The 16,520-nt window shown below is 42.7% G+C and overlaps 1 protein-coding gene across 1 annotated transcript in view; it reads left to right on the top strand.

Moving 5' to 3' along the window:
- Positions 1-16,520, top strand: part of LOC115174155 (BCL-6 corepressor-like protein 1) — a 39,187-nt gene that overhangs the window by 16,182 nt on the left and 6,485 nt on the right. The window contains exon 5 of the mRNA XM_029732855.1: positions 15,593-15,696. Coding sequence (XP_029588715.1) covers positions 15,593-15,696 — 104 coding nt within the window. The remainder of the gene's footprint in view (positions 1-15,592; positions 15,697-16,520) is intronic.

Below are 16,520 nucleotides of genomic sequence, written 5' to 3'. Positions count from 1 at the left end.
ACCAGAGAGATATACCTGCTGGAGCGCGTGCTACAGGTGGGTGCTGCTATGGTGACCAGTGAGCGGAGATAAGGGGGGACTTTACCTAGCAGGGTCTTGTAGATGACCTGGAGCCAATGTGTTTGGCGACGATTATGAAGTGAAGGCCAGCCAACGAGAGCATACAGGTCGCAGTGGTGGGTTGTATATGGGGCTTTGGTGACAAAACGGATGGCACTGTGATAGACTGCATCCAGCTTGTTGCTATGAGGGGTGGCCAGTCCTCTTCTGGCTGTGCCGGGTGGATATTATAACAGAACATGGTCAAGATGTTAAAATGTTCGTAAATGACCAGCATGGTCAAATAATAATAATCATAGTAATTGTCGAGGGTGCAACAAGCACGTCCGGTGAACAGGTCAGGGTTCCGTAGCCGCAGGCAGAACAGTTGAAACTGGAGCAGCAGCATGGCCAGGTGGACTGGGGACAGCAAGGAGTCATCATGCCAGGTAGTCCTGAGGCATGGTCCTAGGGCTCAGGTCCTCCGAGAGAAAGAAAGAAAGAGAGAAAGAGAGAATTAGAGAGAGCATATTTACATTCACACAGGACACCGGATAAGACAAGAGAATACTCCAGATGTAACAGACTGACCCTAGCCCCCCGACACATAAACTACTGCAGCATAAATACTGGAGGCTGAGACAGGAGGGATCAGAAGACACTGTGGCCCCATCCGATGATACCCCCGGACAGGGCCAAACAGGCAGGATATAACCCCACCCACTTTGCCAAAGCACAGCCCCCACACCACTAGAGGGATATCTACAACCACCAACTTACCGTCCGAAGACAAGGCCGAGTATAGCCCACAAAGATCTCCGCCACGGCACAACCCAAGGGGGGGGGCGCCAACCCAGACAGGAAGACCACGTCAGTGGCTCAACCTACTCAAGTGACGCACCCCTCCCATGGACGGCATGGAAGAACACCAGTAAGTCAGTGACTCAGCCCCTGTAAAAGGGTTAGAGGCAGAGAATCCCAGTGGGAAGAGGGGAACCGACAAGGCAGAGACAGCAAGGGCGGTTCGTTGCTCCAGCCTTTCCGTTCACCTTCACACTCCTGGGCCAGACTATACTTAATCATAGGACCTACTGAAGAGATAAGTCTTCAGTAAAGACTTAAAGGTTGAGACTGAGTCTGCGTCTCTCACATGGGTAGGCAGACCATTCCATAAAAATGGAGCTCTATAGGAGAAAGCCCTACCTCCAGCCGTTTGCTTAGAAATTCTAGGGACAATTAGGAGGCCTGCGTCTTGTGACCGTAGCGTACGTGTAGGTATGTACGGCAGGACCAAATCGGAAAGATAGGTAGGAGCAAGCCCATGTAATGCTTTGTAGGTTAGCAGTAAAACCTTGAAATCAGCCCTTGCCTTAACAGGAAGCCAGTGTAGGGAGGCTAGCACTGGAGTAATATGATCAAATTTTTTGGTTCTAGTCAGGATTCTAGCAGCCGTATTTAGCACTAACTGAAGTTTGTTTAGTGCTTTATCCGGGTAGCCGGAAAGTAGAGCATTGCAGTAGTCCAGACTAGAAGTAACAAAAGCATGGATTAATTTTTCTGCGTCATTTTTGGACAGAAAGTTTCTGATTTTTGCAATGTTACGTAGATGGAAAAAAGCTGTCCTTGAAGCAGTCTTGATATGTTCTTCAAAAGAGAGATCAGGGTCCAGAGTAACGCCGAGGTCCTTCACAGTTTTATTTGAGACGACTGTACAACCATCCAGATTAATTGTCAGATTCAACAGAAGATCTCTTTGTTTCTTGGGACCTAGGACAAGCATCTCTGTTTTGTCCGAGTTTAAAAGTAGAAAATTTGCAGCCATCCACTTCCTTATGTCTGAAACACAGGCTTCTAGCGAGGGCAATTTTGGGGCTTCACCATGTTTCATTGAAATGTACAGCTGTGTGTCGTCCGCATAGCAGTGAAATTTAACATTATGTTTTCGAATGACATCCCCAAGAGGTAAAATATATAGTGAAAACAATAGTGGTCCTAGGAAGGAACCTTGAGGAACACCGAAATTTACAATTGATTTGTCAGAGGACGAACCATTCACAGAGACAAACTGATATCTTTCCGACAGATAAGATCTAAACCAGGCCAGAACTTGTCCATGTAGACCAATTTGGGTTTCCAATCTCTCCAAAAGAATGTGGTGATCGATGGTATCAAAAGCGGCACTAAGATCTAGGAGCATGAGGACAGATGCAGAGCCTCGGTCTGACATCATTAAAAGGTCATTTACCACCTTCACAAGTGCAGTCCCAGTGCTATGATGGGGTCTAAAACCAGACTGAAGCGTTTCGTATACATTGTTTGTCTTCAGGAAGGCAGTGAGTTGCTGCGCAACAACTTTTTCTAAATTTTTTGAGAGGAATGGAAGATTCGATATAGGCCGATAGTTTTTTATAATTTCTGGGTCAAGATTCGGCTTTTTCAAGAGAGGCTTTATTACTGCCACTTTTAGTGAGCTTGGTACACATCCGGTGGATAGAGAGCCGTTTATTATGTTCAACATAGGAGGGCCAAGCACAGGAAGCAGCTCTTTCAGTAGTTTAGTTGGAATAGGGTCCAGTATGCAGCTTGAGGGTTTGGAGGCCATGATTATTTTCATCATTATGTCAAGAGATATAGTACTAAAACACTTTAGTATCTCCCTTGATCCTAGGTCCTGGCAGAGTTGTGCAGACTCAGGACAATGGAGCCCTGGAGGAATACCCAGATTTAAAGAGGAGTCCGTAATTTGCTTTCTAATGATCATGATCTTTTCCTCAAAGAAGTTCATAAATTTATTACTGCTGAAGTGAAAGCCATCCTCCATTTGCGAATGCTGCTTTTTAGTTAGCTTTGCGACAGTGTCAAAAAGAAATTTCGGATTGTTCTTATTTTCCTCAATTAAGTTGGAAAAATAGGATGATCGTGCAGCAGTGAGGGCTCTTCGATACTGCACGGTACTGTCTTTCCAAGCTAGTCGGAAGACTTCCAGTTTAGTGTGGCGCCATTTCCGTTCCAATTTTCTGGAAGCTTGCTTCAGAGCTCGTGTATTTTCTGTATACCAGGGAGCTAGTTTCTTATGACAGATGTTTTTAATTTTTAGGGGTGCAACTGCATCTAGGGTATTGCGCAAGGTTAAATTGAGTTCCTCGGTTAGGTGGTTAACTGATTCTTGTCCTCTGACGTCCTTGGGTAGGCAGAGGGAGTCTGGAAGGGCATCAAGGAATCTTTGGGTTGTCTGAGAATTTATAGCACGACTTTTAATCTTCCTTGGTTGGGGTCTGAGCAGATTATTTGTTGCAATTGTAAACGCAATAAAATGGTGGTCCGATAATCCAGGATTATCGGACCACCACCTGGGTGCGGTCCGTCAGAAAGTCCAGGACCCAATTTCACAGGCTGGGGTTGAGACCCAGGGCCTCCAGCTTGATGATGAGCTTGGAGGGTACTATGGTGTTGAATGCTGAGCTGTAGTCAATGAACAGCATTCTTACATAGGTATTATTTTTATCCAGATGGGATAGGGCAGTGTGATGGTGATTGCGTCATCTGCGGACCTGTTGGGGCGGTATGCAAACTGAAGTGGGTCTAGGGTGGCCGGTAAGGTGGACGTGATATGATCCTTGACTAGTCTCTAACATATACACGATTGCAAATACCACTCAAATGGACGGCAATTCATTCAAAGCTTATGGCAACTGGCATATGGCAAATGCCAAGTGTCATACTGCAAAAATCCCAAAGTGTGCGTGCGCTCCGCTGTAGATTTTCATATTGCTAATGGACATAAAGTCAAGACCCAAAGGTCAAATGTAGAAAATTTGAAAAAATAAATTCTAAAATGTATCACCCTCTATAAAAGTGTTTTTTGGACCATTTTTGACATTTTTTTTTATTTTGTCATTCATGCATATATAACAACTGTATGACATACCTTTGTCTTATTTTATTGAGATGTCCATGAGGCCTATGTTTTGTCCATTTGCAATATATGACCGTAGAAAGTCAAAAGTCAGTGAACCATGGCCAAATGGCATAAGAAATGTCCAACTGCCATATATAAGTATTGAAAGTGCCAAACCAGGATATTATGTCCATTTTCCATATATGAACATAGGAAGTCGTTTTCCAAACCCAGAAGTCGGTGAACCATGTCCATATGGCATTTATACTGCCCAAATGATATATATCACTATATTAAGCTCTGAATCAACCTAGAAGGTCTATTTGTCATGTATGATGAGGGAGAAGTGGGACTCCAAAATGACCAGGTGTGCCCTCTATTGGTTGGGCACGGGTGGGATCTTATTATGCACTATTATCATAATATAGACTCATCTTATTATATACTTTTATCTTATTCTAGACTCTTATCTAATTCTAGACTATTATCTATAAACCCTTATTTTATTTTAGACTATTATCTAAAAACCCTTATCTTATTCTAGACTTATCTTATTCTAGACTATTATCTTATTCTAGACCCTTATCTTATTCTAGACTATTATCTATAAACCCTTATCTTGTTCTAGACTGTTATCTTGTTCTAGACTGTTATCTTGTTCTAGACTGTTATCTTGTTCTAGACTATTATCTTATTCTAGACTATTATCTATAAACCCTTGTCTTATTCTAGACACTTATATATATAAACCCTTATCTTATTGTAAACTATTATCTATAAACCCTTGTCTTATTCTAGACACTTATTGTCATGTCCTGACCAGTAAAAGGGGTTGTTTGTTATTGTAGTTTGGTCAGGGCGTGGCAGGGGGTGTTTGTTTTTATGTGTTTCGGGGTTTTTGGGTTAATGTTCTATGTTAGTATATTTCTATGTTTGTTCTAGTTTTTCTATTTCTATGTTTTAGTTTATTGGGTTGACCTTCAATTCGAGGCAGCTGCTCCTCGTTGCCTCTAATTGAAGGTCCTATTTAGTAGGGGTGTTTTTTCATGGGGTTTTGTGGGTAGTTGTTCCGTGTGTAAGCTGTGTGCCTTACAGGACTGTTTTTCGTCGTTGTTTTTGTTTAAGTGTTTATTTTGGTTTTCTTCACAATAAAGAAGATGAGTATACACATTCCCTCTGCACCTTGGTCCCATCTTTACGACGAACTTGACACTTATCTTATTCTAGACTCTTATATATAAACCCTTATCTTATTGTAAACTATTATCTATAAACCCTTATCTTATTGTAAACTATTATCTATAAACCCTTATCTTATTCTAGACTCTTATATATAAACCCTTATCTTATTCTAGACTCTTATATATAAACCCTTATCTTATTGTAAACTATTATCTATAAACCCTTATCTTATTGTAAACTATTATCTATAAACCCTTATCTTATTCTAGACTCTTATATATAAACCCTTATCTTATTCTAGACTCTTATCTTATTCTAGACTATTATCTTATTCTAGACTATTTTATTCTAGACTATTATCTATAAACCCTTATCTTGTTATAGACTCTTATCTTGTTCTAGACTCTTATCTTATTACTGACAATTATCTTATTCTAGACTATTATTTTATTCTAGACTATTATCTTATTCTAGATTATTTTATTCTAGACTTATCTTATGAAACTGTATGTGCGTCTATGTGTGTTCCTGTGTGTGCGTGTGCATGTGTGTGTGTGTGTACCTCTGTGTGTAATTGAATATGGGAAAGGGGGTTTATTTCTACGGGTGTCACCTCCTGATGGATGCTCCTCATAAGAGAGCTGCACTCAGAGATCATCCTTCAACCTCCCTCTCTCCCTGATCCCCCATCTCTCCTTCCCTCCCTCCATTCCTCCTTACTTCCCTCCTTCCCCATCCCTCCCCCCCTGATCCTCCATCTCTCAGTCCCTCCCTCCCTCCTTCCCCTTTCTCTCCTCTCTTTTATTCTCTTATTCTCTCTTCTCTCTGCGGTGGTCGTGACGGGGGCATGGGTGTCACAGTGAATTTCATGCTGGCGTGTGTGTGTGTGTGTGTGTGTGCCGTGTCTTCTGTGCCCTAATTACTGGGTAGGCAGGCCATCTTCAAAGATGTGGCGTGTGACAATCTCTCTCTCCCGCTGCGCGCCCTCACTCCCTCCCTTCCTACCTCCCTCCCTCCTTCCTTCCCCAGTGCAGCCAGCCCCTCTCCACTGCTCATGAATTCCCACCTACACAGTATGGACGCTACATATACTTCCTTGGGCCATTCAGTGTACTTGTACTTCCTCCTAGCCTATTTCCTTTAGCCTACTTCCTGTAGCCTACATCCTGTAGCCTATAGGAAGGCAGAGAAGGTGTATTTACAGGTGAAGTCGGAAGTTCTTCGGTTGGAGTCATTAAAACTCATTTTTCAACCACTCCACAAATTTCTTGTTAACAAAACTATAGTTTTGGCAAGTCGGTTAGAACATCTACTTTGTGCATGACACAAGTCATTTTGCCAACAATTGTTTCCAGACAGATTATTTCACTTATAATTCACTGTATCACAATTCCTGTGGATCAGAAGATTACATACACTAAGTTGACTGTGCCTTTAAACAGCTTGGAAAATTCCAGAAAATGATGTCATGGCTTTAGAAGCTTCTGATGGGCTAATTTACATAATTTGAGTCAATTGGAGGTGTACCTGTGGATGTATTTCAAGGCCTACCTTCAAACTCAGTTCCTCGTTGCTTGACATCATGGAGAAATCAAAAGAAATCAGCCACGACATCAGAAAAAAAATTGTAGACCTCCACAGGTCTGGATCATCCTTGGGAGCAATTTCCAAACTCCTGAAGGTACCACGTTCATCAGTACAAACAATAGTACGCAAGTATTAACACCATGCGACCATAAAGCCGTCATACCACTCAGGAAGGAGATGCGTTCTGTCTCCTAGAGATGAACGTACTTTAACCTCTCTGGGGTATGTGGGACGCTAGTGTCCCACCCGTGGGACACACTATTCAACAGCCAGTGAAATAGCAGGGCGCCAAATTCAAAACAACAAATCTCATAATTCAAATTTCTCAAACATACAACTATTATACCCCATTTTAAAGATACACTTCTCGTTAATCCAACCACATTGTCCAATTTCAAAAAGGCTTTATGGCAAAAGCATAACATTAGATTATGTTAGGACAGTGCCTAGACAAGAAAAACCATAGCCATTTTCCAAGCAAGGAGAGGTGTCACAAAAACCAGAAATACAGCTAAAATTAATCACTAACCTTTGATGATCTTCATCAGATGGCACTCATAGGACTTCATGTTACACAATGTGTGTATGTTTTCCTCGATAAAGTTCATATTTATATCCAAAAACCCCATTTTACATTGGCGTGTAATGTTCAGAAATGTTTTGCCTCCCAAAACTTCCGGTGAATGTGCACATCAATTTACAGTAATACTCATCATAAACATTGATAAAATATGCAACTGTTATTCAAAGAATTATAAATACACTTCTCCTTAATGCAACCGCTGTGTCAGATTTCATAAAAGCTTTACAGCGAAAGCACACTTTGCAATAATCTGAGTACGGCACTCAGTCACAAAACCAAACCCGCCATTTTGTGGAGTCAACAAAACTCAGAAATAGCATTATAAATATTCACTTACCTTTGACCTTCATTGGAATGCACTCCCAGGAATCCCAGTTCCACAATAAATGTTCATTTGTTTTGATAAAGTCCATATTTATGTCCAAATACCTCCGTTTTGTTTGCGCGTTCAGTCGAGTAATCCAAATCCACTGTGCTCGCATAGTTAGTTCAGACGAAAAGTCCAAAAAGTTATTACAGTTCATAGAAACATGTCAAACGATGTATAGAATCAATCTTTAGGATGTTTTTATCATAAATCTTCCAGAATATTCCAACCAGACGATTCCTTTGTCTTCAAAAAAGAAAAGGAACACAGCTAACTCTCACGTGAGCGCATGCCACTGAGCATGCCACTGAGCATGCGCATGCCACATCTAGAGGAAGCCTTAGGAAGTGCAAAATGACCCCACAGACACTGTATATTGGATAAGTAATCACTTGAAAAACTACAAACCTCAGATTTCCAAACTTCCTGCTTGGATTTTTCTCAGGTTTTTGCCTGCCATATGAGTTCTGTTATACTCATAGACATCATTCAAACAGTTTAGAAACGTCAGAGTGTTTTCTATCCAAATATACTAATAATATGCATATCTTAGCTTCTGGGACTGAGTTGCAGGCAGTTTACTCTGGGCACCTTCTTCATCCGGATGTCAAAATACTGCCCCCTACCCTAGAGAGGTTAATGCGAAAAGTGCAAAACAATCCTTGAACAACAGCAAAGGACCTTGTGAAGATGCTGGAGGAAAAAGGTACGAAAGTATCTATATCCACAGTAAAACGAGTCCTATATCGACATAACCTGAAAGGCCACTCAGCAAGGAAGAAGCCACTGCTCCAAAACCTTAAAAAAGCCAGACTACGGTTTGCAGCTGCACATGGGGACAAAGATCATACGTTTTGGAGAAATGTCCTCTGGTCTGATGAAACAAAAATAGAACTGTTTGGCCATAATGACCATCGTTATTTTTGGAGGAAAAAGGGGGAGGCTTGCAAGCCGAAGAACACCATCCCAAACGTGAAGCACGGGGGTGGCAGGATTATGTTGTGGGGGTGCTTTGCTGCAGGAGGGACTGGTGGACTCCACAAAATAGATGGCATCATGAGGCAGGAAAATTACGTGGGTTTATTGAAGCAACATCTCAAGACATGAGTCAGGAAGTTAAAGCTTGGTCGCAAATGGGTCTTCCAAATGGACAATGACCCCAAGCATACTTCCAAAGTTGTGGCAAAATGGCTTAAGGACAACAAAGGTATTGGAGTGGCCATCACAAAGCCCTCAATCCTATAGAAAATTTGTGGGCAGAACTGAAAAAGTGTGTGTGAGCAAAGATGCCTACAAACTTAACTCAGTTACACCAGCTCTGTCAGGAGGAATGGGCCAAAATTCACCCAACTTATTGTGGGAAGCATGTGGAAGGCTACACGAAACGCTTGATCCAAGTTAAACAATTTAAAGGCAATGCTACCAAATACTAATTGAGTGTATGTAAACTTCTGACCCACTGGGAATGTGATGAAAGAAATAAAAGCTGAAATAAATAACTCTACTATTATTCTGACATTTCATATTCTTAAAATAAAGTGGTGATCCTAACTGACCTAAGACAGAGAATTTTTTTACCAAGATTAAATGCCATGAATTGTGAAAAACTGAGTTTTAAATGTATTTGACTAAGGTGTATGTAAACTTCCGACTTCTACTGTAACTCATCTGGTGCTTTAGAAGGACTTTGTTGTTGTTGTCGATGCTTGTTTATGCAATCTCAACAAACAGTTAGAATGTCATACAATACCGGAACCGTTTTTCCTCACACTTTCTATGTTGTAATGTAGTTGTTGTTTTACTGCTCCTGTGTTTTCTCTGCATTAACCTGTTACATCTAGGGGGCAGTAATTTCACGGCTGGATAAAAAACGTACCCGATTTAATCTGATTATTAGTCCTGCCCAGAAACTGGAATATGCATATAATTATTAGCTTTGGAGAGAAAACACTCCAAAGTTTCTGAAACTGTTTGAATGGTGTCTGTGAGTATAACAGAACTCCTATGGCAGGCAAAAACCTGAGATGCTTCTGTTCAGGAAGTACCCTGTCTGAACATTTCTTGCCCTTCTTTATTATCTCTGTCGTTTACAAAGGATCTCTGCTCTTACGTGACACTTCTCACGTCAACAATGGAGTCTCACAGCCCGGGAAAAACAGGAATGATGTCATTCAAAGCCCTGGCTGAAGCACACGAGAGCAAATGCTGAGTGGTCAGTCAATGGACTAAGCCTTAGGCGCGTGACACGCCCCGCCCCCGGCTTTCGGTTTTTTCCTCAGTTTACATACAGGCAGATTCCCGGTCGGAATATTATCGCTTCTCTACGAGATAAATTGCATAAATATTGGTTTTAAACAGCGGTTGACATGCTTCGAAGTACGGTAATGGAATATTTCGAAATTTTTTGTCATATTTTGCGTCATGCTCGTGGCCGAGATTTAGCGTTGGGATAGTGTCTAGAACGCACGAACAAAACGTCGCTGTTTGGATATAACGATGGATTATTTGGGACCAAACCTACATTTGTTATTGAAGTAGAAGTCCTGGCAGTGTATTCTGATGAAGAACAAGCAAGGTAAGAACATTTTTCTTATAGGAAATGTGATTTTGGTGAAGGCTACACTGGGTGGGTGTCTAAATAGCTAGCCCTGTAACGCCGGGCTATGTACTTACATTATTGCAAAATGTGCTTCATCCGAAAAGCTATTTTAAAATCGGACATATCGAGTGCATAGAGGAGTTCTGTATCTATAATTCTTAAAATAATTGTTATGCTTTTTGTGAACGTTTATCGTGAGTAATTTAGTAAAATCACCGGAAGTGTTCGGTGGGAATGCTAGTTCTGAACGTCACATGCTAATGTAAAAAGCTGGTTTTTGATATAAATATGAACTTGATTGAACAGACATGCATGTATTGTATAACACAATGTCCTAGGTGTGTCATCTGATGAAGATCATCAAAGGTTAGTGCTGCATTTAGATATGGTTTGGGTTTATGTGACATGATATGCTAGCTTGAAAAATGGCTGTGTGATTATTCCTGGCTGGGTACTCTGCTGACATAATCTAATGTTTTGCTTTCGCTGTAAAGCCTTTTTGAAATCGGACAGTTTGGTTAGATAAAGGAGAGTCTTGTCTTTAAATAGCTGTAACATAGTCATATGTTTGAAAAGTGTAAGTTTTCGGATTTAGAGGAGTTTGAATTTCGCGCCCCGCCCATCATTGGATATTGGAGCAGACGTTCCGCTAGCGGAACGTGTAGATGTAAGAGGTTTTAACTAACTATTCTTAACATTCTGTAGCAGTTTTATAGTCATTGTGATTGTGGCCCTTTTCTACGAAGGACTGCGTAACTATCTTTGGAATCAGCGGTTTGTTTCTTCTTTCCAACAGCGCCAGCGCATTGGGTCGGAGAGCTTTCTTCTGTGTGTTTGTGTATAGCCTGCGGCAGCAATGCATGCTGGTTGCACTGTGAATTATGTCTCTCTGTCTCTTCATCTGTTATATATATATATGCTTCTTGGTCATTGATATTCATCATTAGTATTCATAATGTACTAAAAGGTTTGATTAGCCTGAGCTAGTATCTAGTGTGTGTGCTGGAGTTGGTGTGTGTGTGTGTGTGTGTTGCATGATAAAGTGTACTGTAGTGTTTGCTGCAGGTGTATTAGGCTATAGCCCACTGATTTACCCCGTCCTATCCCTCTGATTTAAAACTCTTACCCCTGTCCTATCCCTCTGATTAAAACTAACTCTTACCCCCGTCCTATCCCACTGATTAAAACTAACTCTTACCCCGTCCTATCCCTCTGATTAAAACTAACTCTTACCCCCGTCCTATCCCTCTGATTAAAACTAGCTCGTACCCCGTCCTATCCCACTGATTAAAACTAACTCTTACCCCCGTCCTATCCCACTGATTAAAACTAACTCTTACCCCCGTCCTATCCCTCTGATTAAAACTAACTCTTACCCCTGTCCTATCCCTCTGATTAAAACTAACTCTTACCCCCGTCCTATCCCTCTGATTAAAACTAACTCTTCCCCGTCCTATCCCTCTGATTAAAACTAACTCTTACCCCCGTCCTATCCCTCTGATTAAAACTAACTCTTCCCCGTCCTATCCCACTGATTAAAACTAACTCTTACCCCCGTCCTATCCCTCTGATTTAAACTAACTCTTACCCGTCCTATCCCTCTGACTAAAACTAACTCTTACCCCGTCCTATCCCACTGATAGTTGCATAACGGGCCTCTTGTTTCCCAGTTTGACTGAAACCAAAGGCCTGATAGCCAATCGGAAGGACAGACAGACAGAGATCAACACCTTCCTCTTTTTAGTGAGGGACATTCTCTTGTTGCGGAGGGACACGAGTGACAGACAGACAGACAGACAGACAGACAGACAGACAGACAGACAGACAGACAGACAGACAGACAGACAGACAGACAGACAGACAGACAGACAGACAGACAGACAGACAGACCCCTCCCAAACTGGTAGACATAAACTACTCTGCCTGGTGTTGGCGAGGTGAGAAACGGTGGGAATTCAAACCTGCAGACAGAAACAGAAATCAGTGAAACGTCTAGCTTTGATTTTACATTTGATAAAGTCTTCAACTAACGTGAATTCAACATGAAATCAACCAAAACCATTCACCATGTCATTGGATTTAGGTTAAAAGTTGGATGGGGAATAAAAAGACGAAATGCCCTTTTTTTATGTTGATGACTAATTGTAAATCCAATCAGTTTTCCACATTGATTCAACGTCGTCGTATAGATGTTGTGGGGTTTGAAACGACGTGGAAGTGAGGTGACCAACGGTTGGAATTTAAACTGGTAGACGGAAACTATTTCTCTGGGAATTTCACCGTTAATGTTTTTAGAGACGTGACATCTCTTTGGATGAAGTGACCCGATGAAGGTTGGGATTAAATTAATAAAAGCCATTCGGATAAATCATATTACTTTGGAATGACGGTCACGAAATGTGGAGCTATTAACACTGATGTATTTGAATAGGGCTTTGATTCAAATAACCCCTATACATTATATGTTAATGTGATGCAAATGTAAGGGCGTTTGCACTTTGCATATATGCACTTATTAAAACATTGGCAGTGGTAGTATTTTGTTAATCAACTCCCATAAATAGATGACTGATTGTCTCAGTAGCATCGCAGGGTCTCTATGACTAATGCAACAGGCGGGGAAAGATATTAAATGTGACACGCGGGTAAATGGCCTCCAACACTCTACTCAACAAATTGGATGCAGTCTGTCACATTGTCATCCGTTTTGTCACCAAAGCCCCATACACTACTCACCACTGCGACCTGTACGCTCTCGTTGGTTGGCCCTCGCTTCATATTCGTCGCCAAACCCACTGGCTACAGGTCATCTACAAGTCTTTGCATGGTAAATCCCTGCCTTATCTCAGCTCACTGGTCACCATAGCAGCACCCACCTGTAGCACGCGCTCCAGCAGGTATATCTCTCTGGTCACCCCCAAAGCCAATTCCTCCTTTGGCCGTCTCTCCTTCCAGTTCTCTGCTGTCAATGACTGGAACGAACTGCAAAAATCTCTGAAGCTGGAGACTCATATCTCCCTCACTAGCTTTAAGCACCAGCTGTCAGAGCAGCTCACAGATCACTGCACCTGTACACAGCCCATCTGTAAATAGCCTATCTATCCTATCTATCTATCCTATCTATCTATCCTATCTATCTATCCTATCTATCTATCTATCTATCTATCTATCTATCTATCTATCTATCTATCTATCTATCTATCTATCTATCTATCTATCTATCTATCTATCTATCTATCTATCTATCTATCTATCTATCTATCTATCTATCTATCTATCTATCTATCTATCTATCTATCTCATCCCCATACTTTATTTATTTATTTATCTTGCTCCTTTGCACCCCAGTATCTCTACTTGCACATTCATCTTCTGCACATCTATTGTTCCAGTGTTTAATTGCTATATTGTAGTTACTTCGCCACCATGGCCTATTTATTGCCTTAACTTACCTCATTTGCACTCACTGTATATAGACTTTTTGTTTTCTTTTGTTCTACTGTATTATTGACTGTATGTTTGTTTTATTCCATGTGTAACTCTGTGTTGTTGTATGTTGTCGAACTGTTTAGCTTTATCTTGGCCAGGTCACAGTTGTAAATGAGAACTTGTTCTCAACTAGCCTACCTCGTTTAATAAAAGGTGAAATAAAAAAAATAAAAACATTCCTCAGATCATGGTTGCCTATGGATGTCACGATACAAACAAGTGTGTGAGTGTGTCAGAGAGAGAGATAGAAATAAAGAGAGAGAGTCTAGAACTCTGTAGAACACAGCGGAACAGGAATCGACCGTGCAGAAAGAGGAGCACACCATCTCTCCGTCTGGGTGTCTTCTTAACCTCCTGTCTCCTCCTGGCTTTACCCTCACCAGCTGTTGAACAGAGGGATAGAGTAGGGAACGAGGGATAGAGAGAGTGATTTGATGAGAAGGAGGATGAGGGATGAAGGATGAGGCTAGGACACAAACTAGTGTGTAGCTAAGCAACACCAGAGGCAGAAGAGAAAACATCACCAGCCTAGTTGCTCTACAGTGATTTTCACACTAGATGATGTGACGATCTGAGAGTGGCCTGTTTGTCCCTGGTGATCACTGTCATGACATGTTGACTTCCTTTAAAAATGGCTGCTAACTAACTAAAACCAGAAAGTGGAGCGGGTCGAGAGTTTCAACTTCCCTGGTGTCCACGTCACCAACAAACTATCATGGTCCAAACACACCAAGACAGTCGTGAAGAGGGCACGACAAAAACCTTTTCCCCGTCAGGAGACTGGAAATATTTGGCATGGGTCCTCAGATCCTCAAAAGGTTCTATATCTGCACCATCGAGAGCATCATGACTGGTTGCATCACCGCCTGGTACGGCAACTGCTCGGCATCTGACTGTAATGCACTACAGAGGGTAGTACGTACGGCCCAGTACAGCACTGGGGCCAAGCTGCCTGCCATCCAGGACCTCTATACCAGGCGGTGTCAGAGGAAGGCCCTAAAAATTGCCAGTCTCCAGTCACCAGACTGTTTTCTCTACTACCGCACGGCAAGAGCAACCGGAGCGCCAAGTCTAGGTCCAAAAGGCTCCTCAACAGCTTCTACCCCCAAGCCATAAGACTGCTGAACAATTAATGAAATCGCCACCGGACAATTTACATTGACAGCATTTTACGCTAAGGTCTACACCTGTTGTATTCAGCATTTCACTGTGAGGTCTACACTTGTTGTATTCAGCATTTCACTGTGAGGTCTACTACACCTGTTGTATTCAGTATTTCACTGTGAGGTCTACACTTGTTGTATTCAGCATTTCACGCTAAGGTCTACACTTGTATTCAGCATTTCACTGTGAGGTCTACTACACCTGTTGTATTCAGCATTTCACTGTGAGGTCTACTACACCTGTTGTATTCAGCATCTCACTGTGAGGTCTACTACACCTGTTGTATTCAGCATTTCACTGTGAGGTCTACTACACCTGTTGTATTCAGCATTTCACTGTGAGGTCTACTACACCTGTTGTATTCAGCATTTCACTGTGAGGTCTACTACACCTGTTGTATTCAGCATTTCACTGTGAGGTCTACACTTGTTGTATTCAGCATTTCACTGTAAGGTCTACTACACCTGTTGTATTCAGCATTTCACTGTGAGGTCTACTACACCTGTTGTATTCAGCATTTCACTGTGAGGTCTACACTTGTTGTATTCAGCATTTCACTGTGAGGTCTACTACACCTGTTGTATTCAGCATTTCACTGTGAGGTCTATACTTGTTGTATTCAGCACATGTGACAAATAAAGTTTGATTTGATCTACTAACCAATAGGGTGCTTTGTCCTTCCAGGGCTGTGATGTCAGGACATCCGGGATGACAACTAGAATGTCCCTTGGCCCTGGCTGCATGTCTGGGGACGGACACTCCCAGAAGCCCACACCTCACCTGTACAGGTACAGAGAGACCCCACACACACAAACACACTCACTCACTCACTGCACACTTTCTCCACCACCACCCACCCCATCTCTCTCTTTATCCACCACCCACCCTCCCTCTCTCTCTCTCTCCACCCCCCTCTCTCTCTCTCTCGTCTCTCAAACCAATCCTCCACCTCTCTCTCTCTCTTCTGCCAACCCCCCATCCTCTCATCTCTCCACCCCCTCTCTCTCTCTCCACCCTCTCTCTCTCTCTCCACCCCCTCTCTCTCTCTCCAACCCTCTCTCTCTCACCCCCTCTCTCTCTCTCTCCACCCCTCTCTCTCTCTCTCTCTCGCTCTCCACACCCCTCTCTCTCTCTCTCCCTCCCACCCCTCTCCTCAGCTCTCTCTCCACCCTCCTCTGCCTCTCTCTCTCGCATCCTCTCCACCCCTCGCTCTCTCTCCCTCCACCTCGCCTCTCTCTCCGGTCCACCCCTCTCTCTCTCTTGCTCTCTCCTAACCAAAACGACACCTCTCTCTCTCTCTCCTCCTCCCCTCGCCGCTCCTCTCCTCCACCCCTCTCGTCTCTCTCTCCCCTCTCCTCTCTCTTCCAACCCTCTCGCTCATCTCATATCCCCTCGTCTCTCTCCTCCACCCGCTCTCTCTCATCCTCTCTCCCTCCATCTCTCTCTCTCTCATCTCCAGCCTCTCTCTCTCCTCCACACCCTCTCATCTTCCTTCCCTCTCTCTCTCCTCTCCTACACCCCTCTCTCTGCATCTCTCCACCCTCTCTCATCTCTCTCCTCCCCCCTCTCATCTCCTGCACCCCTCTCTCTCTCCTTCCAACACACTCGCTCT

The sequence above is a fragment of the Salmo trutta genome, chromosome 34 (genome assembly GCF_901001165.1).
Source record: "Salmo trutta chromosome 34, fSalTru1.1, whole genome shotgun sequence".
Lineage (NCBI taxonomy): Eukaryota > Metazoa > Chordata > Actinopteri > Salmoniformes > Salmonidae > Salmo > Salmo trutta.
This window is presented reverse-complemented; position numbering and strand designations above follow the sequence as displayed.